This window comes from Manihot esculenta, chromosome 3 (genome assembly GCF_001659605.2).
Source record: "Manihot esculenta cultivar AM560-2 chromosome 3, M.esculenta_v8, whole genome shotgun sequence".
In the NCBI taxonomy this organism is placed as follows: Eukaryota; Viridiplantae; Streptophyta; class Magnoliopsida; order Malpighiales; family Euphorbiaceae; genus Manihot; species Manihot esculenta.
This window is the reverse complement of record NC_035163.2, coordinates 9,303,105-9,326,529: the sequence shown is the minus strand read 5'-3', so window position 1 is coordinate 9,326,529 and position 23,425 is coordinate 9,303,105. Positions and strand designations below refer to the sequence as shown.

The 23,425-nt window shown below is 35.7% G+C and overlaps 1 protein-coding gene across 4 annotated transcripts; it reads left to right on the top strand.

Moving 5' to 3' along the window:
• Positions 1-37: 37 nt before the first annotated feature.
• LOC110611353 (dnaJ homolog subfamily C GRV2) lies at positions 38-23,425 on the top strand. 4 transcript variants are annotated; one of them, XM_043954881.1, is made up of 22 exons: positions 38-906; positions 1,820-2,053; positions 2,794-2,881; positions 2,986-3,194; positions 3,394-3,495; positions 3,581-3,643; positions 4,045-6,249; positions 6,363-6,725; positions 7,120-7,260; positions 7,536-7,928; positions 8,065-8,553; positions 12,795-13,018; positions 13,119-13,463; positions 14,169-14,463; positions 14,954-15,409; positions 15,479-15,824; positions 15,904-16,247; positions 16,328-16,792; positions 17,203-17,327; positions 18,626-18,749; positions 22,608-22,676; positions 22,972-23,425. In XM_043954881.1, the coding sequence occupies exons 1-22, from the start codon at positions 466-468 to the stop codon at positions 23,182-23,184; spliced, it is 7,734 nt and encodes a 2,577-aa protein (XP_043810816.1). In that variant the 5' UTR covers positions 38-465; the 3' UTR covers positions 23,185-23,425. The 4 variants fall into 4 exon arrangements, with proteins under 4 accessions (XP_043810816.1, XP_043810817.1, XP_043810818.1 ...); XM_043954882.1 differs by lacking the exons at positions 38-906; positions 1,820-2,053; positions 2,794-2,881 and having other exon boundaries at positions 3,053-3,194; positions 3,384-3,495; XM_043954883.1 differs by lacking the exons at positions 38-906; positions 1,820-2,053; positions 2,794-2,881 and having other exon boundaries at positions 3,061-3,194; positions 3,422-3,495.

The following is a 23,425-nucleotide window of genomic DNA, read 5'->3' as shown; positions in this document are numbered from 1 at the left end:
GGTGACGGAAACTTCTCTTCGTCCTCCCGCAAAAAAATTAACTCGACAGTGAGGTCGCTGAAACAACAGCACAGCACCAACTTTCTCTTCTTTTTCATCTTCCTTTTCTTCTAGCTGTCTGAAAGGAAAAAAAAAAGTAAAATATTATATGACAAAAACCCTTCATTTCGATACTTATCCAGTCCTTCAAATTGAGATCCTCAATAGTCTTTTCTTAAAATTATTAATTTCTTCATGTCAATGCGATTAGGCTTAGCTACTGCTGCGATCGATCTAATCCGAGTGATCGCTAATTAAGGCCGAAAACTGGGTGCGAATCAGTCGCGGTCTCACCCCCAACCCGGCGTGGGACTTCGGTTCTTTATCCGCTCCAACAATGTTCCTCGCACCCACACCCTTCACTACCTAGAACAACATCACCAGCAATCTCTCACCCGACACGCGCCCGATCACTCCCGCCCTCCAATGGAACCCTCTAATAATCTCTCCTCCTCTTCTTCTTCTCCTGCCAATTCTGCTCCTCCCCTCCAGGAAGAGCCTGAGTACCTCGCCCGATACCTTGTCGTTAAACACTCATGGCGGGGCCGATACAAGCGGATTCTGTGTATTTCCAATGTTTCTATTATTACTCTGGACCCTAACACTCTCTCTGTCACCAACTCCTATGATGTAGGGAGTGATTTCGACGGGGCTTCTCCTATTATTGGTCGCGATGAGAATTCGAACGAGTTCAATTTGAGTGTTAGGACTGATGGGAAAGGTAAATTCAAGGCGATTAAGTTTTCGTCCAGGTATAGAGCTAGTATTCTTACAGAGTTGCATAGAATACGCTGGAATAGGCTAAGTCCTGTGGCGGAGTTCCCAGTGCTGCATCTTAGGAGAAGGAATGGCGAGTGGGTGCCTTTTGTAAGTGACTTTTTCATTTCACTTGCAGTTTGTAGTCTTGCTGTGTTTGATTTTCGCAATGTGTTCTATTCCTGCATTTCTCTTTTCTATAGGCCTTCTTTTGGTATAATTCGTTTTGCAAATAAAAGAATTTAAATGAATTCTTGCTGAAAATTTTTTAATTTAAAAAAGAATTGAACTCTTTCCTTCCAAACAACAGAATTGTTAAAAAAGAAATCAATTGAATTGGATTCTTGCGAAATTCTTATTCCAAATGGACCCTAAAAGAAATTATGAGAAGTTATGGTTCATCTAAATTGAAGATTTCTATGGGTGGCACTCATCTTCTTTGTTAATCTTTTAATCTTATTAGTTCATCCTTTCGAAGAGTGATGGCTCACTAATTGGACATGTTTCTTCATTCCTTATATAGTTGCAATATTTGTACTCACCTAAAGGTCTCTAATTACTCATGATCTGCGAGAATTCTATGAAGGGCTTTCTGTGTGCAATATTTATACTCACCTAAGCCTTATTTTCAACTTATTCAAGTCTTAGTTCCCAGTTGGCTAGTGTCAGCTAGATGCATTATTTTCTTCCACTTTACTCAGTTTTAGACTTAGTGTTATTACTTTAGAAAGATCAAGGGATGCAAGTTCTCTCTATCACTCTATTTTTTCTTTCAACATCTTGCCCCATGTCATTCCAAGTCTTTCCTTGCTTTCCAATTGCAGCAATTATGATACCTAATTAAATAAAATCAGTTTTCAAAGAGGATGACAAAAAAAATCCTGTTGAAAAGTCTCCTGCATATAAGGAGTGGTTTTATCACTTTTTCTTCTATCTAGGAGTAGTTGTCATAATATATGGTATAGCCGTATAGCACGGACTTTTTCAAAATACTGATTTTGTAATGCTTTTTACTGTTGTGCAGAAATTCAAAGTTACTTATGTGGGGGTTGAACTGGTTGAATTAAAAACTGGGGATCTACGCTGGTGCTTAGATTTTAGAGACATGAATTCCCCTGCTATCATTCTCCTTTCCGATGGTTATGGAAAGATAGCAAGTGATTGTGGAGGTTTTGTTCTTTGCTCTTTATATGGAAGAAAGTCTAAAGCTTTCCAAGCTGCTTCAGGGACAACCAACAAGGCAATTATCTCAAACTTGGTAAGAATTGCAGCTTTAATCATAAGCCTTTAATTTAATGTCTATATGTTGATGCTGCCTCAATTCTCAAGGGGGTATGGACCTGCAAATTTGCAACATGACATGACACAGGTAATGGTTGTACTTTGTAGACAACCTCTGATGCCTAAGTCAGTAAGTCTTTGAGTTAACTATTAAAGGTTGAACTGAGTGAGGTATATACCTGGTAGGCTGCTTTATATAGGGCTGTTGTAAGACTCCCAGTTTGTGTAGGACTGTAACTGTTTAAAAGTTTTATGGAGGGGAAATGTTGATAAAGTGGGATGTAAGATTCCCAGATATAGTAGGATAAGGTTAGTAGATGCCTAGTAGGATTCAGCTTCTTCTGGATATTATTAAGTGTCATTGTCCAACTAATTGAGTGACTCCTTAGCGAAATCATCCTGATGAGGCCATGTCCAAATCATTTAATGACACCTTATCTGAATCATCCTAATGATGCCATGTCCAAATCATGCTAGACCGAGATCCAGACCAGTTGGTGTTTCGGAAATGGGTGGTTATCTCGTACACGATTGGGGTATTTTGCAGGTTATTATTATACTTATTGGAACCATCTCAATTGTTTGTATAAGGTTGCTCTTATGCTCCTTGTTTCCCACATCTTATAAGTAATTCCTACATTGTATTCATTTGCCTATTTGAGTGTTTTGCTGCTATAGAACATAGTTTGCATTGACACTATTAATGTGCTTTCGCAGACTAAAACTGCACTATCAATGGCTGGGGTTTCACTCTCCGTGGACAGTTCGCAAACCCTGACTATAATGGAATATATCAAGCAGAGGGGTAGCTATTTATGAGCACTTCATTACTCTTCTAGCCTCTGATTTTTCATATTTTCTTTTACTGTTTAGATTTAATTAATTATGTAATTATCTTTTAAAATTCAGCAAAGGAAGCAGTTGGTGCAGAAGAAACCCCTTGTGGGGGTTGGTCTGTAACAAGGTTACGTTCTGCTGCTCATGGAACTTTAAATGTTCCTGGATTGAGTCTGGGAATTGGGCCAAAAGGTGGACTTGGAGAGCACGGCGATGCTGTCTCTCGTCAACTCATTCTAACAAAGGTTTCACTCGTTGAAAGGCGACCAGAAAACTATGAAGTAAGTTGATGAAAAATTACAACTGATATAGATGCTAGAATAGTTGATACAATATGATTGCCTTGTCCAAGACGTCAATCTTATGTGCTTTGTGACTTGAAAATGATAAAGCTTTATTTCATATGTATTTAATGTATACGATAATGATGCCTATTGCATTATATATCAAATGCTTAGAATCTTCATTAGATGTCTGCAGGCTGTTATTGTTCGTCCTTTATCTGCAGTAAGCTCACTTGTTCGATTTGCGGAGGAGCCCCAAATGTTTGCTATTGAGTACAATGATGGTTGTCCTATCCATGTGAGCACTGATTTTCTTTTTCTTTTTTTTTTTAAAGAAATTTGTTTTTACTATGGTTGAAAGTTTCAAATATTTATGGATACAGGTTTATGCAAGCACGTCTCGTGATAGTTTACTTGCTGCAGTTCGGGATGTGTTGCAAACAGAAGTAGGTATATCTGTGCCTATAGGTTATTGATAGGTTTTGTAGCTGTTAAAGTTGATGGAAACATGATGTTGCAAGTTATCATAATTGCTTTAGCATTGCTTGATAACCCTATTAGTTTAGGCCAAAGGCCTTAATTGTTCTATTAATTTTAATCTGATAGTTTAGGAGGCCCTTGATATTGAATTGTGGTAAAGTGGGCTGTTCATAATTTAATTTATTTTACCAAATAATTCCAAATTTGAAGGGTTCAATTGACTGTAATTGAGAATCAGGGGCCTATATGACTATTGGGTTAAGTTTTGAGGGCCAATTTGTGCCTTACGCTATCAGTTTATCATTTGTTGCAAATATTTGTTATGGCAGTTTAATGTGTTGTTGATTACTGGGGTCTACTTATGCAGTGTCAGAGCCCAGTACCTATACTACCTAGGTTGACTATGCCTGGTCATCGTATTGATCCATCTTGTGGGAGAGTGCATTTATTAGTAGGACCAAAGCGCCCAATTGCTGACATGGAAAGTGCATCCATGCATTTGAAACACTTAGCTGCAGCTGCTAAAGATGCTATTGCTGAAGGTGGTTCAATTCCTGGTTCGAGAGCAAAACTGTGGCGTAGAATAAGGGAGTTCAATGCTTGTATTCCATATAGTGGAGTTCCTCCTAATATAGAAGTGCCTGAGGTAACTTTGATGGCCTTGATTACAATGCTTCCAGCTACACCAAATCTTCCTCCAGAGTCTCCTCCCTTGCCACCTCCTTCTCCTAAAGCAGCTGCAACAGTGATGGGTTTCATTGCATGTTTGCGTAGATTATTGGCTTCTAGAAGTGCAGCTTCACATGTGATGTCTTTTCCTGCAGCTGTTGGAAGAATTATGGGTTTACTTAGAAATGGTTCTGAGGGTGTAGCAGCTGAAGCTGCAGGACTTATTGCGACTCTTATTGGTGGTGGTCCAACAGATCCTAGTTTATTAACAGATTCTAAAGGAGAGCGTCATGCCACAATAATGCACACAAAGTCTGTTTTGTTTTCTCATAATGGTTATGTTATTATCCTTGCCAACAGATTGAAACCCATGTCTGTATCACCTTTATTGTCAATGACTATTGTTGAAGTTCTTGAGGCTATGATATGTGATCCACATGGTGAAACTACTCAGTACACAGTTTTTGTTGAATTGTTACGACAAGTAGCTGGTTTGCGGCGTCGTTTATTTGCATTGTTTGCACATCCTGCTGAAAGTGTGAGGGAAACAGTTGCGGTGATCATGCGCACAATTGCAGAAGAAGATGCGATTGCAGCAGAGTCCATGCGTGATGCTGCTTTGCGTGATGGTGCTTTGCTGAGACATTTATTGCATGCTTTTTACCTTCCTGCTGGTGAGCGTCGTGAGGTTAGTCGACAACTTGTTGCTCTTTGGGCTGATTCATATCAACCAGCTTTAGATCTATTGTCTAGGGTTCTGCCTCCTGGGCTTGTTGCTTATTTGCACACTCGTTCTGATGGACTTCAACTTGAAGAGGTAAATCGAGAAGGATCATTGATCAGTAGGAGACAGCGACGGTTACTTCAGCAGAGGAGAGGTCGTGCTGGGAGAGGAATAACATCTCAAGATCCTGTTAATTATGAAGTTGGAGATTCAGTGATACAGGCAAATGCAGGTGGTCTTAAAGGATCAGATAACTATCAAAAAACTGCTGTAGATCCAATTTCTGGACAATTTTCTACTCTTCAAACAGTTGAAAATTTGACCAGTGATACTCCCTCTTCAGGGGTTTTGCAAAATGATCATTCACCTGCTTCGGCTGATAAACCTTCAACCGATGTGCATGTGACAACAGAACCAAATGTTTCTAATTCAGTTGACTTTGATTCTCATGTGGCTGGTTTCCAGAACAGTGACCTTCCAGCTCCTGCACAGGTTGTGGTGGAGAACACACCTGTGGGTTCTGGTCGGCTACTCTGTAATTGGCATGAATTTTGGCGAGCATTTAGCCTTGATCACAATCGGGCAGATCTAATCTGGAATGAGCGAACAAGGCAAGAATTGAGGGAGGCCTTGCAGGCTGAGGTTCATAAACTAGATGTTGAGAAGGAACGTACTGAAGATATTGTTCCAGAAGGAGCTTCAGTTGAGATGATCACTGGGCAAGATAGTGTGCCACAAATATCTTGGAACTATTCAGAGTTCTCTGTGAATTATCATAGCTTGTCCAAAGAAGTTTGTGTAGGTCAATACTATCTGCGTTTGCTTCTTGATAGTACTAGCAGTGGCAGGGCACAGGATTTTCCGCTGCGTGATCCAGTAGCTTTCTTTAGGGCACTATATCATCGGTTTTTGTGTGATGCTGACACTGGGCTTACAGTTGATGGTGCTGTTCCTGATGAACTGGGTGCATCTGATGATTGGTGTGATATGGGAAGATTAGATGGTTTTGGGGGAGGGGGAGGCTCTTCAGTAAGGGAGCTTTGTGCAAGAGCAATGGCCATTGTCTATGAACAACATTACATTACAATAGGTCCTTTTGAGGGTGCTGCACATATTACAGTACTTCTAGATAGGACAGATGATAGAGCTTTGAGGCACCGTCTTCTCCTTCTCTTGAAGGTGTATTTTATTATTGGCATGTTTGTCTTTTTTATGTGATCCATAATATTTTGTGTCTTTGCTTTAACCTGTAACCATTCATCTATTTTAATTTGTGGTGGCTTTACTTGCAGGTTTTAATGAAGGTTTTGTCTAATGTAGAGGCTTGTGTTTTAGTTGGAGGTTGTGTATTAGCTGTTGATTTGCTGACAGTGGTTCATGAAGCTTCAGAAAGAACTGCTATCCCTTTACAATCTAATTTATTAGCTGCTACTGCTTTCATGGAGCCACTTAAAGAATGGATGTTTACAAACAAGGATGGTGAACAAGTTGGACCTGTTGAGAAGGATGCCATCAGAAGGTTTTGGTCAAAAAAAGAAATTGACTGGACAACAAAGTGCTGGGCATCTGGAATGGTGGAGTGGAAGAGATTGCGTGATATTCGCGAACTTCGTTGGGCGTTAGCTGTGCGTGTTCCAGTGCTCACATCATTTCAGGTAGGTATCACTCAGGCATGGTCTTGATGCTGATCTTCATTGTGGTTTACTGGTGTTTGAGCTGTTGTCTCTAGCCTGAGTAACAACTTTATGTGATTCAGTGATTCTCTAATGTACTTGCCACTATAAATAGTTTGGTTGTGGTTTGTTCAACTGTGATTTGGAAAAACTTAAACATATATTTTTAAACCTCAATTATCTGATTCTTTTGTTTTATATATTTGAATATTGTTGTTGGGAGTTTGTAGGTTATATATTTTAGAATAAATATTTTGCGGGTAGTAACAAATCTACCCATTTCATGTGCTTCTTTTGTCACATTCCGTTAAGTTATGTCTTTACTGTTTATGCTTGTTTTTCATGATATCTGTTAATTGGTTGATAACGTATGTAGGTAGGAGATGCAGCATTGTCCATATTACATAGCATGGTAGCTGCACATTCTGACTTAGATGATGCTGGAGAGATAGTTACCCCAACACCAAGGGTAAAGCGTATCCTTTCAAGTCCTCGTTGTCTTCCACATATTGCACAGGTGATGCCCTGAGATTTTCCCTCTAAATGCTAAATTGCTAATTCAGTCCTGGTTGCAGCTTTATCATCTATTCAAACATTCATCTGTATGCATATGATGCTTTTTTGATGCTTTCATTTGTCATGTGCTGCAACCTTTTAATTTTCTTAATATCTGGTTAAGTGAGTACTAGTTCCTGTAATGAATCATTTTCCTTTTAAGAAGCTGATTTCCTTTTAATTTTGACCGTTAATTAGCAAAGCTGCTGCCTCATCTATTGTCTGCTTGTTTCATAGGCAATGCTTTCTGGGGAACCAGCAATTGTGGAGGCTGCTGCAGCATTGCTGAAGGCTGTTGTTACCAGAAATCCCAAGGCTATGATACGCCTTTACAGCACAGGAGCCTTCTATTTTGCGCTAGCATACCCTGGATCCAATCTACTTTCCATTGCACAACTCTTTGCTGTGACTCATGTCCATCAAGCATTCCATGGTGGTGAAGAAGCTGCTGTTTCCTCATCATTGCCCCTTGCAAAGCGCAGTGTGTTGGGTGGGCTTCTTCCAGAATCTTTGCTGTATGTACTGGAGCGTAGTGGTCCAGCTGCATTTGCTGCTGCAATGGTTTCAGATTCTGATACTCCAGAGATTATATGGACACACAAAATGCGAGCAGAAAATCTGATTCGTCAGGTAGTTGATTCAAATGAGGCATGTGCAGTGTGTTATACATTGCTTTTGGGTCATTTTATTTATGGAAAGGATATGAACTGGCATGTATAGTTGTATACTGTATTCCTGATATCATGCACTCCCTTTCTTCTACCAGGTTTTGCAGCATCTGGGAGATTTTCCCCAGAAATTGTCACAGCACTGTCATTCTTTATATGACTATGCTCCCATGCCACCAGTGACGTACCCAGAGCTTAGAGATGAAATGTGGTGTCATCGATATTATCTTCGGAACTTGTGTGATGAGATTCGCTTCCCAAATTGGCCAATTGTTGAACATGTTGAGTTTCTGCAGTCATTATTAGTAATGTGGCGCGAAGAGTTAACACGGAGACCTATGGATCTTTCGGAAGAAGAAGCTTGCAGAATATTGGAAGTATCATTGGAAGATGTCTCAAGTGAAGACGCTAAAAAGCATTCTTTTGGGACTTCTGAGGTGACTGGCATATTGAAGCAAATTGGAAGCATTGATGAAGAAAAGCTCAAGCGACAATACAGGAAACTTGCAATGAAATACCATCCTGACAAGAACCCTGAAGGAAGGGAGAAGTTTCTTGCTGTACAGAAAGCCTATGAATGCCTTCAGGTATTTGAACACAAATTGCTCAGAAATAGGAATCTAAAATGATGCATAAAATTGTGTCTTCTTCATAGAAATTCATGATCATTAATGTGTCACTTTTGTCACTGTCTATTATGTGAAGGTTATGTGGATGAAATAATCACTTCCATCTTCAAGCTTTAGTGAGTAGTGACTGAAGGTTTGCTTTCATTCACAATATCGAGTTCATTTCATTTTTTTTCCATCCATCATTTTTCACATTTTTCCTCTTTCATCATCTCCTTTTATAAATGTTTAGTTTGTACAAACACAAAATACACAATCAAATAGTATTTGTAAGATATGTAAGCGCATGTATATGAGAGAATGCAGGCAAGCATATGCTTGCTATAAAGTGAATCATTCTTGATGTGTGTTCTACCATGGGCAAAGATATTTAGGTTGCTTATACTTGGGAAATTCATGCTGGGAATATATATATAAATATATATTTATTTATTTATTTATTTGTTATCTATCTTGGAAGCACATATTCTTTGTTGTGGAACATTCAAATTTCAGGGCATGAAATGCATGTTTCATATTTTACCCAAGGTTATTTGAGCTTGAGTGCCTTGTTATGAGGAATAAAAATTGGAATCTACAATGTCCTTGCCTTGAAATATTGTATCTTGTGGTTAGGTTTCTCTAAATCTCTTAGAGGATGTTTGGCTTAGTTCATAAACAATTCAAAGCCGCTTATAAGCTATAATTTTAAATTGACTTGTTTGTTTTAAAATTTTTTTAAAGCTTATAAACTGCTTATAAGTGCCCCCATCCTCCCCCCCCCAACCCCCCCCCCCCCAAAAAAAAAAAAAAGGAAAAGGACAGTTGGGAAAGGGTAGCTTTTCTTGGTGCTTACAAGTTGTGACACTCATAAGAATTGTTAAAGGCGAAAAAGGGTGAGAGGCGAGGCGAGGCGAGGCGCCTGCACAAAGGCGATGCCTTAGGCGCAAGGCGAGAGGTGCCAGAGGCAATGTCTCACTGAGTAAGGCCCCTTTTTTTTTTTAAAAAAAAAAATGCTTTTAAACAACTAAAGGGATATCCTAGTCTCTCTCCATCTCTTTCAAACAAGAGATAACACTTCTACAGCGATTAAAGTCCAAATTTCTTACTCTTTCTTGCTCCTAATACCATCAATCAGGTATGTCTCTCCTCCTTTCTCTCTTCTTCTTCTTCTTCTTCTTCTCCTTCTTCTTCTTCTTTCTCCTCTCTTCTCTCCTACTGTACCTGCATAGCTGCATGTTTTCTTTTTTATTTTTTTTCAATTTTTCTCTCCTCTTCACCTTATTTCCTTCTCTTTCTCATCCTCTCTTCTCTTTTTGCTCTTCTCTCTTTGCTGGACCTGGCACAACAGTAAATCCTCTTTCTCTTTTCCCAATTTTTTTAAAAAATTTTCTCTCTTCTTCTGTTGCTGCAAATAATATAGATATTTCATTTGAACATGTACTTTTTCCTTTAAATATGAGTGTCTATTGAAGTGTTTATATGTATATATATGTATATTTAAAATATATAACAAAATTTTGGCTTTGTCGCCTTTTTTAAAAAGGCATCGCCTCAATTAGGCGATAGGGGACCTTGTCGTCTTAGTATTGCCTCTCTCGCCTTCTTGCCTTCATAACACTGACATAAGTTAGTTTGACAAGTAGTTTTTTACTATATAACCTCATTTAATTTTGAAATCCCACCAAATATTTACTAAATTAAATAAATCATTTATATTTATTTTAATGGATATAAAAGTTAATTTTATTAGTTTTTCTAATAAAGTATTTGTATATAAATTATTTATTTATTTAATTTAAAATTAATTGTATTGTAATATGATTGAAATATATTTTAATAATAGGCGTAGTTGTCCCAAAAAGTATAATATTTTGCATCTTATGTCAATTTTAGCCAATTATTTTCTTTTTGCCTTAGCTTAATTTTAGGAGTTTATATTTTTTTTATAGCTAGTGATCAAAATTGAGAATTGGAGATGATGATTGTCTGTTGACATGGTGATAATATTAATATTTTATATATAGTTGTTGATGTGGTGTAAAGTCTAATCATTAAAAAAGCCAAACTTTTCAAGTTGTCATTTATAGCGAATATTAAAGGTTTGTTTCAATTACAACCAAACTACTAATTTTGACATAACTTGGTCAAATTTAATATTTTGTTTTCATTATTTTTTTAAGCCAGAAGCTTAAATATTCTATAATTAAAAATTGTACTTATTTTACTTAGTATAATAAGAATTTTTTCCCATATTCCCTTGTATAATTTTTAAAATATTTATGAAATTACTTTTAGAAACAAATGAAATTCTTTATTTGTAAAAAATTTAAAATTATGTAAAATATCAAGAATAACAATAATCCTAATTTTAGCACAAATGTATAGTTAATAATGAACATATGGGTGAATATATATATATATATTATTGGATATCAGTGGATGGCGAGAGTAGAGTTGGATGGATGGAGGAAGGGGAGAGAGATGGGATAGTGGGTGCATGGTACATGGAAGGGGAGGAAAAGAGACAAAAGACCTCTATCTCTCTCTAACACGTGCACTCGTGCATTCTACCGACTATCCTTCCCTTTTTTCCCCATTTCTTTCACCTGCCTTTCTCTCTCTCCCTCCCTCCCTCCCTCTCTTTTTCCATCCATTATCCATTATATTTCCTAATTCCTTTCACCCACTATCACAATAAAATGATACATATGTTATTGTTGTCATTTTTATAATTCTAATTTTTATGAAACAATATTTTTTTCTATTTTCACAAATAAATTCATAAATGCATTTTATTTAAAAAAAACATGAGAAGGGGAAATTTCATTTTCTATTGTACTAAGTGAAATAAATGCTAGGCCAATTGGCTTAAAAAAGTCTAACGATTGTGTCATTTTGCATTTTAATCCAAACACTTAAACTTTGATGAATTGGTCTAACATTTGCATTTGGATATAATTTTGGCCAATTTTCAAATTAGAATTAAAGATAAGCAACCCAATTATTAAATATGTAATCCACATCTAATAGTGATTTTTTTTTTTTTTGTAGTCATAATTATGAATATTTTATATTGGGCATGTCATTTAATCCAAAATAACAACATATACAAGATACTAACAGAAGATATGTTTATTATAAAATTTTCATGATTATTTTGCAAAATAAAATTCATTTACTATTGAAGTTGTGGACTACATATTTAGCAGTTAGATTACTATTGATTTTAGAATTAAATATATCAGTTAACTATAGTTAAATATGTGCTAATATTATTTTCATATGTAGAATTAGTTTATAAACTAATAAAACATTACATGTGGCATGCCACCTAAGCTCTTACATTTTTATTTTTGAAAATTGGCCAAAATTACTCTCAAATGTAAACTTTGGGCCAATTCATTCAAAATTTAAATATTTGGACTAAAATGCAAAATGACGTAATCGTTAAGCTTTTTTCAGTCAGTTAGTCTAAATATTAATTTTAATTTTAACTAATTTAGATCAAATTATTTGTAATTGAAACTAACCTTTAAAATTCAGCTACTAAAAAAATAAGAAAAAAGCTTTTTAGTTTTCTTTTTTAATTTTTTTTTATTTTTTTTAGTTTTTAATTTATTTATTAGACTTTACACCATGTTAGCAACTATATATAAAGTAGTAATATTATCACCATGTCGACCATCACATCAGCCGCCCCAATTTTTTTGACCATTGGCTTATGATAATTATTTTCAATAATAAAAGAAAATGTTAATTTCTTCAATGATATCAAGTATCGTATAAAATGCCAGTGTAATAATATTGCAATCACCTAAAATTTGTGCTATTGGGATTTATTGATCTCTCTTTATAGTTATTTACTGGTTATGATGCTTATTCTGATGTCTATGTAGTTAATGATCCACATACACTATTTTTGGCTATTGAGATAGTTAATGATCATTAATCTGGAGTACTGGATCAAGTAATCCAGATTGCAATTAGCTTGTGGTTGAGTGTTCTCTTCCAGTAGTGGTCCATATGGTTAATGCTCAATGTACATGCAGTAATTCTAATGCTTCCTTATAGTTATGATTAGTAATCCAGATCACGATATCTAGATTGCAAATAGCTACGTTGGGGTTGAGTGTTATCTCGTGGCACTGGTTACTTGTTAAATCATGTGTTTCAGCTTACTGCTTTGGTATGTTAATTCGTACTTGTTATGTTTGCAGGCTTCCATGCAAGGCTTGAAAGGTCCTCAGCCTTGGAGGTTACTGCTTTTATTGAAAGGACAGTGCATCTTATACCGAAGATATGGGGATGTGCTGGAGCCTTTTAAATATGCTGGCTATCCCATGTTGCTTAATGCAGTTACTGTGGACAATGCTGACAATGATTTTCTATCTTCTGATAGAGCACCTTTGCTTGTTGCAGCATCAGAGCTTACTTGGCTGACGTACGTGCTCTTCCTGCTAATTTTCTTCTTTCATTTGTTTTTTCTAGTGAACTTAAGTGAAATTTGACCGTCTTTTTTTGTTTATATTGCTGATATTTAGGTGTGCATCTTCTTCACTGAATGGTGAAGAGCTTGTAAGGGATGGAGGGATACAACTCCTTGCAACTCTCCTTTCTCGTTGCATGTGTGTAGTTCAGCCAACTACTTCTCCAAGTGACCCATCAGCTATTATAGTCACAAATGTGATGCGAACCTTTTCTGTTTTGAGTCAGTTTGAGAGTGCTAGGGCTGAGATGCTTGAATTATCTGGATTAGTTGATGACATTGTACACTGCACTGAACTTGAGCTTGTACCTGATGCTGTTGATGCTGCCCTCCAGACAATTGCACATGTTTCTGTGTCCTCTGGATTGCAGGATGCCTTACTGAAGGCAGGTGTGCTTTGGTAAGTAATCTACTTCTTATTTTTCTTCTCTTTTTACCCAGTTACCCTATATATATGTTTTTGAACTTATAGTTCAAATCTATGTTGTCACTGTGTGCTTACCTTGAAATAGTTACATGATCCCTTTCATTAATCAGACTGGAAAAGATCTTTTTCAGCGCCTTTATTTGCTTGTGATCTTTCTATTTTAACTGGTATTTTCCATATTTTCCAATGCAATATCAATTGTTATTCTTTTTGCTGGACACAGAGTCAAATCAGGCTTCTAAATGTTTTATAATGCGAACTTTTTGTTTGTGAATACGTTTAATTCTTAGCTTGCCTTTTGTTAATAGGAGTGCAAGATTCATTCATGATTACTCCTGTTTCTTTCCCGCCCTATCCAGTTTTATATGAGTTTATCAACATACAGCAAACATGTTTTGAGCTCATAACTGCATTCCATAGTAGCTTTATTTCTCTAGTTGCTAAATTTCTTTTCATGTATCTGCAAATTGGACCTGTTGGCCCCTATTGTTTTGTTAAAATATTAATGCATGGATAAATCATACAGTTTCATTGGGCAAGTGGATTATAACCATGCTGGTATAACTTTGATTCTAGTTTATGGTACACATTTAAAATGTGGTTCAGTGTCATATGGTACACTGCTCATTTAAATTCTTTTAACTCCGATTTTTCATTACATCTAAATTTTTTTTTCAGGTACCTTTTGCCATTGTTGCTTCAGTATGACTCGACCGCTGAAGAATCTGATAAGACAGAGTCACATGGTGTTGGTTCTAGTGTTCAAATTGCTAAAAATATGCATGCTATTCGAGCATCTCAGGCCTTGTCCAGACTGAGTGGTTTGTGCATTGATGGGAGTTCAACACCTTATAATGCAGCTGCTGCTGATGCACTTAGAGCTTTGCTAACTCCTAAACTTGCAAGTATGTTGAAAGAACAATTACCAAAAGAATTGCTATCCAAATTAAACACTAATTTGGAGTCTCCAGAGGTAATGCTGCCAATGGTTTAGCAATATACATGCTTATGCTTATGAAATTTTGTACTCTGTTCATTAATGTGCTTCTAAGTTAGATTATTAGATCAAAATTTCATTGCTTTTTTGGAGAATGCAGTTTTTGACTTTATGTAATAGTTATATGTTCTCATACTTTAGAGTTCTATGGTTCTAATACTTTGGAGTTTTAGCTAAGGGCCTTGGCTGAGTTGATACTTTAAATATTTGTAAAGTTACTACTCATTCAGGACTGACTTGCTGATTATTTACTAGTGAAGAAAAGATGTATTTTGAATACGTGGAGTATGAGTATTTGATTTTGTATGTTAGATATTCTTCTTTTACGTAATATTAGTAACAACAACAGAGTCTTTAAATTAAATCAATTGCATCGCCTTGGCAATTTTATTACAGATGCGAGAGTGAACATTTTGATTCAACTTTCATGAAAATTATTTGATTTATTCAATGCTTGTGACTTTAGATTATCTGGAACTCTTCAACTCGAGCAGAACTACTGAAGTTCGTCGATAAGCAACGTGCTAATGTGGGGCCTGATGGTTCATATGACTTGAAAGATTCACAAATCTTTGCATATGAGGCATTATCAACAGAACTTGTTGTTGGCAATGTCTACTTGAGGGTCTATAATGATCAGCCCGAGTTTGAGATTAGTGAACCTGAAGCTTTTTGTGTTGCTCTAATTGATTTCATATCATTTCTAGTTCGCAACAAATTTCCTTTTGCTTCTGATGCTCAAAGTAAACCTAGTTCCAGCAGCTCGTCACTTGAGACATCAGAGATCCAAAATAATATTACTGATGAATCTATAAATGGACAAGCACCCGATGACTCATCAGCAGTCTCAGATGGAAAATCAACTGATAACGAAGAGTTGAAACTGGTCAAAAACCTTAAACTGGGATTGACTGCGCTTATGGTATGTTTACTCCCTTGTGCTTATTGAATTGTTATGATTGTATGTATCTGACACTTCTTTAATTTACAGAACTTATTGACAAGTAATCCGAATTTGGCATCCATATTTTCTTCTAAAGAGAAGCTACTACCTCTCTTTGAATGTTTCTCAGTACCCATTGCATCAGAAAGCAACATTCCTCAACTTTGCCTTGGTGTTCTTTCTCTCTTGACCACATATGCTCCTTGCTTGGAGGCTATGGTTGCAGATGGATCTAGTCTCCTCCTTTTATTGCAATTGCTTTATTCTAGTCCAAATTGCCGTGAAGGGGTCCTTCATGTTCTTTATGCTTTGGCAAGCACTCCAGAACTTGCTTGGGCCGCTGCCAAGCATGGGGGAGTGGTGTATATTCTGGAGCTTCTGTTGCCTCTGCAAAGTAATGATCTTTACTTTATTCTTTTTGCTTGGTTATTTCAAGAGAGAATCTCATCAATTATATAATTGATAATGTGCAGAAGATATTCCCTTACAACAGAGAGCGGCAGCTGCCTCATTACTGGGGAAGCTTGTTGGTCAGCCAATGCATGGACCCAGAGTTGCTATTACACTGGCAAGGTTTCTCCCTGATGGTCTTGTATCAATTATTAGGGATGGGCCCGGAGAGGCTGTTGTATCTGCACTGGAACAGACAACAGAGACACCAGAGCTTGTGTGGACTCCTGCCATGGCAGCATCTTTGTCTGCTCAAATTGCTACTATGGCATCAGACTTGTACCGTGAACAGATGAAAGGCCGTGTTGTTGATTGGGATGTTCCTGAGCAGGCTTCTGGACAACAGGAAATGCGGGATGAGCCACAGGTGACCTTTACATGCTTCTTCTAGACTAAAATGTTCTAATATGCTAGTTTTCAGGGACTCAAATCTTCATGTTTTTGTAGGTTGGTGGAATCTATGTCAGGCTGTTCCTAAAGGATCCTAAATTTCCTCTTAGAAATCCAAAGAGATTCTTGGAAGGGCTACTGGATCAATATTTGTCATCCATTGCTGCCACACATTATGATGCACAAGCTATTGATCCTGAGCTTCCCTTACTTCTTTCTGCTGCTTTGGTTTCATTATTGCGGGTGCACCCTGCACTTGCAGATCATGTTGGGTATCTTGGTTACGTGCCCAAACTGGTAGCTGCTGTAGCATATGAGGCAAGGCGAGAAGCAATGTCATCAGAGGAAGTGAAAAATGGCAACTATGCCGAAAAAACATATGAAGCTGATGATGGATCTGTGCCACCTGCACAAACTCCACAGGAACGTGTGAGACTTAGTTGTTTACGTGTGCTACATCAGCTTGCTGCAAGTACAATATGTGCTGAAGCCATGGCAGCAACTAGTGCTGGATCACCTCAGGTGTGTTTTTTGGAATGCTTTTATATCCTGGAATTCATTTTCTGATGGACATACTATTATTGTTAGCTTTGGAAAATGATCAAGTTCCATCTCTCAGGAGAGGGGGCTGTTGGTTGTCTATGCATATCTCAGAGTTGTTTGAATGCTATTTGGTATAGAATTGATTTTTCTTAGTCTAGTGCCCATAATTGATGCCAGGTTATCCTTTATGTTTAGTTTATTACTTAATTAGTTTTTACTGTCCTATGGATCGATCAGGATTGAAACTTGTCTTGGTTGCTCTTCCCATTAGTGTTGTGTTTGGTTGTGTGTGTGTGTGTGAGAGAGAGAGAGAGAGTCTCTGTCATCACTTAATTTTGGTTGGTTAATATGCATCACATGGCTTATTTCCACTAATGTTTTGTTTTCAGGTTGTTCCACTTTTAATGAAAGCTATAGGATGGCAAGGTGGAAGTATATTAGCTCTCGAGACGCTAAAACGTGTTGTAGTTGCTGGAAATCGTGCACGGGATGCACTAGTTGCCCAAGGACTTAAGTAAAATTTTTTCCCCTTCCTCCACCTCCCCCCCTCCCACCGCAGCTCTCCTTTTAGAGCTATTTTTCTCGTCAGAATGCATACCACTAATTGGCTTTGATGGGCTTTTGATCTGCACTTTGCCGATGCAAGTTTAATTGAAACACATTTCCTTCTACAATTGTGCATAGAAGAGTTTTCTAATTTTGTATGTCATGGTTTTAAATATGGATGGTTTTTAATAGGTTTTTAGGTACCCATTACTGATTTCTCCTTTAAATAATGGCTGGAAAAATTGCAATGTGTAATGACCATTACCCACATGGGCAGATAGGGGTTCTTTTTATTTATATGCAGAGAGGTAGAAAAACATTTTTTTTCTATTTTCATTTTTCTTTCTTTTCTTTTCTTTTCTTTTTTTCCTTCTCCATTTTCTGCAATTCTCCATTTGTTTCTCTCAAATTCTCCATCGCCGTAAATCTTCATTCTTGAGCTCATATCATCAAATAATGAAGGTTTAGTTGAAGTGAGTAAGAATAATTAATCTATGCTTTCTGCTTCTGTATTTTGCTAACACTTTCAGGATCATACTAAAATGAGCTACACTCCATATGCCCATTCAGTATCCTGGTTATTTTAGTTTAAATTGATTAATGTAATAATATCTAAGCATGACTAGTTTAATGCCTTTATTTGATGTGTTTATGCTTATTATTTAGTTATATATCTTCGTTTAAATTATATCTTTAAATATATATTAATGTCAAGAAATTTGCAATTTTTTAAAACAATCTGCATAGCTATAGGCCGTTACTGTTATGTTTCAGTCTATCTATTATCCTCGATTGTAATTTAGATCCACGATGTGGCTGGGAAAAAAGGATTTTGTTTTTTGCTTTCATTTTATGAAATTAGAATTCTTCTATATGCTTGTGAGTATGAAACATGGTTCTAAATGGCATGCTGGAGAGTTCAAAGGGCAGAGGGCAAACATATTCAAGAATAAATAAATCCTGACAGGCCCTATATATTAATTAGTCAACATGTCTAACATAGAACACTTATAACTTCTTAAATTTGGGGAAGTTTTGCTGAAAATGCTTGAAATTTATTTTTTCCATGTGGGTAAAACTTTGTGTTTGCATTTTCTAAAAAAAGCAGATCTTGTGAGCTTTGGTCCCTAGAAATTGTGATCTTGTGAATAAGTTCTGAGTGCTTAATTTTTGTAAATGTTAAATTTTGCAGAATGCATGGCCAAGGTTATAGATTTTCAAAATTTTTATTTCTAATATTGAAGCAAATTCATTTGAATAATACAGGGTGGGCCTTGTTGAAGTACTTCTTGGCATTCTTGATTGGAGAGCCGGTGGAAGGAATGGACTTTGCTCTCAGATGAAGTGGAATGAATCTGAAGCATCTATTGGCAGAGTGCTTGCAATTGAGGTCAGAATTTTTGCAATCATTTTTTCTATTGACATTTTCTTTTTCCTATGCTAGACGGGCTTTGTCACTGTTCTGCTTTATTTAAGTCAACAGCACTCCACGATCATTTTCATTAAATTTTAGGTCTTTATTTTGTTTGAAATTTTTTTGGATGGCATGACACACTTAATGATGTAGAGCAACAGAGAACAATCAAAGGGAAGATAAAAAAAAATTCAATTTTTTAATTAATTCTCAATTGTCACTATCAATGATAATATGCTCTACCATAATATTTAGATGATATATCTGTGGCAGGTCACTAGTCCTACTATTACTAGGATTCTAGGATTACGAATCCCAAAACAAGAAAATGCTAAACCGATATTAATTAAGAATAGTAAACCAACTCAAACTTTTTAAATGAAGTACTACCTAAATTTCTTCCTAAAATAGGTAGACTAGCAGAAGGTCTTGCATCATTGACAACGAAGTGTTGAATGGCAAATAAAAATCCAAATAGAGTTCTCGATCCAAAGTTTGAAATTTCTCCAGTAATCCTGGTAGTGCCAGAATCTGAACAGCCACCTTAAGAGAAAGTAGTAAACTCATCGTCTAACACAACTTCAATGGCATCTTTATGTTAGGAAAGACTTTGGCTCATGTTGACCTGCAAAAACACTAGAAGGCAACATGGGATGCTCAAAGGTGTCTTGATAAGGTGATAAAATCTTTTACGATAAATACAAAACTGGTATTCATTTAATTAGGCAAATTAAAGATGTATTAAATCCATGTTTTACAAAATGGAGGAGGGGCTAGTGGCTTTAGTATTCAATTTCCTTAATGAATTTTTAGGATATCTTTCAGGGAAAACAAGAATCATGACATAATCACCAATTTCGAATTCTTTATTCTTGTGATGCATATCAGCAGTAAATTTTTATCTTTTGTTACTCAATCTTTGTCTAATATTGATGTTCAAATAATAGTGACTTTTATGGTCTCCATGTTTAAAACGAAGTAATAATACTTTGTTACTAAAGCTAAGTAAAATTTATTGAAGTTTTTTATTCTACATCATTTTCTTTTTGGTAAATTGAATCTATTGTTTGTAGTCAGTCCAAAAAATATATGATACAGAAAAATGCTAATAATTCAAAAGAATATATAAATGTGATTTTTTAATTTAAAATCTATAATATTTGTACTTCTATTTATAAATTTATAAAAAAATGATATATATATTTTAAAGTAATTATTTTATGAAAATTATATTAATAGAAATAATGAGATTTTCAAGAAATATAAAAATTTAACACTAAATTACAAGGACCATAACATTTTTTTTATAAATAATAAAAAAACATTATTTTAATTAGTATTAATGTTATTAATTTAATTTAATTTTTATTATATTAAGTTGTAAATACATTTATATATTTAAAATTAAAATTTTTTTTGTTAAAACATTTTTTCCATAAAATGGTCGCTTTATAAAAATAAATATCACTTTGCATAAATTTATAACAAAAAAGTATGTAATTTTCATAAAGTTTAATTTGTGAAGTTGAGAAATTCACGAGGAAAAAGCCAAAAATCTCAGATCGAAGTCCCAGGCTAATTTTTGCTAGGTCAGATTTAATGGATCAAGAAGTGCTGTAGTACAACATTGATAAGAACCACAACCCAATCTTAGTGAAGAGAAAGTTCAAATTAGTCTCAAGTTTCTGTTAGTCCTCAATTGTCAATATATGCTCCACCATAATAATGCCTCTGTGACATTGAAACTTGTAAAATATTTCTTCCAACCGATTATCTAATGTTTTAAGGTTTTTGCACAAGGATTAAAATGATTGTATAACCTCAATACCTCATTATTGTAAACAATAGTTGACTAAAGTATCATTGTAGTACATTTATTCTATTCATTAGGAAAGGTGATACAAAGAAGAGAGAAATGCTTTGGAAATAATATATAATGTTAAAGTTAGAACACCAAAGGAGAAAGAAGAAAATAACACGAGAAGATTTTACATGGTTTGGCTACGAGAGCTTATATCCACCGACATAAAACCACAAAGGTCTACATCTTTATTTATTTGTATTCTCTCATAATACATAAGCTTCTCTATTTATATTGGAAGACTCAAGGCATGATAACATAAATTAAGGTCTCCAATAAAATAGGAATATATAAATTCCCCTAGATAGGAATGTATAAACATAAACTATTGGCAAAAAACCTATGTAAACCCTTAAAGTTTTATTCAATAGTCAAACCCACCCTTTAACTTTTTCTAGAGAAAACTGACCCCTCATCTGTTGATTTTGGTCGAATAACTTCAAAATTAACGGTGTTAACTAATGTAGTTAAAAAATTAGTAAAGTTGATCTCTAATGAGTAAAATATTATTTTTATATTTAAAATATTTAAAATTATGAACAAAAGTATCCATATTGTTGAGGAAAAAAAATTACATATAAGAGAGGTTAACGTCTAAATCCATTTGCAAACCATTACAAACCCACCCAACAACCTGTATTTTCCCCATAAATCACACAAAAAAACCCCATAGATTTCAAAAAAAAAAAAAAAAAAAACTGTCCATGCAAATTATAATAATAGTAGTAGAAACTCCAAAGGATGCATCTTATAGGAAAAATCATCAATTCATGTTGTGGCTATCCATAAATAATTTAACAGAAAAAAAAGTTCTACACAATCTAAATATTACGATAAGAACCTAAAAGATATTGACTGTAGAAGCAATGTATATCCCATTTTTCCCCATAATATCATACCATCACAATCAACCGAACAACATCCAACGAATTCAAGTGGCAAGTTTCATGAAGGACAATGACAATGCAATGATTTCGAGAGCAGCAACACAGATGAAGTCATGCAATGGGAGTAGCAACCATCAACATTGCCATGGCTATTACTAGCATCAATGGTGAGACAGGAGGCAAAGATCGGTTTAGCACTCCCCTAATTAGTTGATACAAATCCATAGAATTCAAGAGGTTAAGAGAAAGGAAATTGGCTGTAGGATGATAGTGGAAAAAAGAAGGGATGATAAATGGAATTTTTATGCAAAAAATTTAGGTTCCTTGTGAGAAATCCATGAGCAAAATAGGAACATCATAAGGAGGTGGTGTGGCGGTGGTAACTGTTGCATGAGCCAATGGTAATGAGGATGAAAAGAGAGGAAAGGGAATGGGTATAGATTTTCTTTTAACAAAAGTTAAAAAATAAACTATGACAATGTTATGTTATTTTTAAGGGCCCCACATTTCTATGTAACGACTAATTGATGGTCACATGCAAATTAGAGTTAATTGACATGAAATTAGAATATATAGAGCTTATTTGACTGAAATTGTGAGACATAAGGGGTCTATTTGTCTCTCAAACTAGTTAAAGGGTTTACATGCCTATTGAGTAAAGCTTTAAGGGTTTAAACAAGCCTTTTGCTTAAATTGTAATACCTACTTTGGAATACAAGTCCTGCACTCAATAGATAAGTGGTAATGCTTGCTTAATTTTCTAAACACTCTTTAAAGTGAGACCGAAAAAAAATAAAAGAGCTGTTCTAAAACATCACTTGAGGTGGGACAGAGTAAGTAATAATAGGGTTAAGAATCTCAAAAGAAGAAAATACTAAACCAACTGAAACCTTCCAAATCAACTAATACTTGCAAAATTTTCGGACGAGGTAGACTTGGGATTTAAACCTTTTTCACTTTTTGTTCTATTTGCTCAAGAAATTTTCTGATGCGGGGTGAAAATTCTGTGGCTTTGTATATATATATGGATATTTTATGCTTTTCTTGTTTTAGTTGGAAAATAATTGATATGACTTCGCGGTCCAGGTTTTGCATGCATTTGCAACAGAAGGAGCACACTGTAACAAAGTGCGTGAGATATTAAATGCCTCTGAGGTGAGTATCAGTGAATTTACTTTCTCGACTATTATATTTCCACTGTTATTAATGGCTGTTGAGGTACTACTCATAATGCCTGCGGTTGCAGTTGTTTACTATTACCTGCAAGTACACGGCATGGATGGTCAAATGCTGGTATCACATTGGATTATGCGTGTTTAAATAGTCACTCTCTCTTCTTTCCTAGTATTGATAGAGGATATTGATTTATAGCAGCCAACTTACGATTGTTCTGACATTGGTTTACTTTGCTGAGATTAAAATGCCGTTGGATATTATGCCCCATTTGCAGGTTTGGAGTGCTTATAAAGACCAGAAACACGATCTCTTTCTTCCTTCAAGTGCTCAATCTGCCGCTGCCGGAGTTGCTGGTCTAATTGAGAATTCATCGTCTAGACTAACATATGCCCTGACAGCTCCGCCACCTCAACCTACTCAAGCAAGACCACCAGCACCTGCACCTACAGCATTTGACTCAAATGGGAAGGAGGATCAGTTTTCATAGGATTGGAAGAATTGATCGTGTAGTTTTTTTTAGAAAGAATTATACCTATCTGTATAGTCTACTGTACAGCTTTGTTACACTTGCACACTTCGGGCTTGAGTTTGACAACTGAGGCAGCATTTGCAATTTTTTCCGGAAAGTTTGAAGGGATGTATAGTTATTGCTACTAAAAAACATTTGTATATTTTATTTGGGCTGTTGCCCTCTTTGCTAAAAGTAGGTGAGGTGATTTTTGTGTGAA

Bases quoted from the DNA above. Each gene is read 5' to 3' on its own strand.
- LOC110611353 (XM_043954881.1), top strand. From the start codon at position 466: ATGGAACCCTCTAATAATCTCTCCTCCTCTTCTTCTTCTCCTGCCAAT. The intron at 6,726-7,119 runs GTAGGTATCACT...TAACGTATGTAG, and splicing joins CAGTGCTCACATCATTTCAG to GTAGGAGATGCAGCATTGTC. The intron at 13,464-14,168 runs GTAAGTAATCTA...TTTTTTTTTCAG, and splicing joins CTGAAGGCAGGTGTGCTTTG to GTACCTTTTGCCATTGTTGC.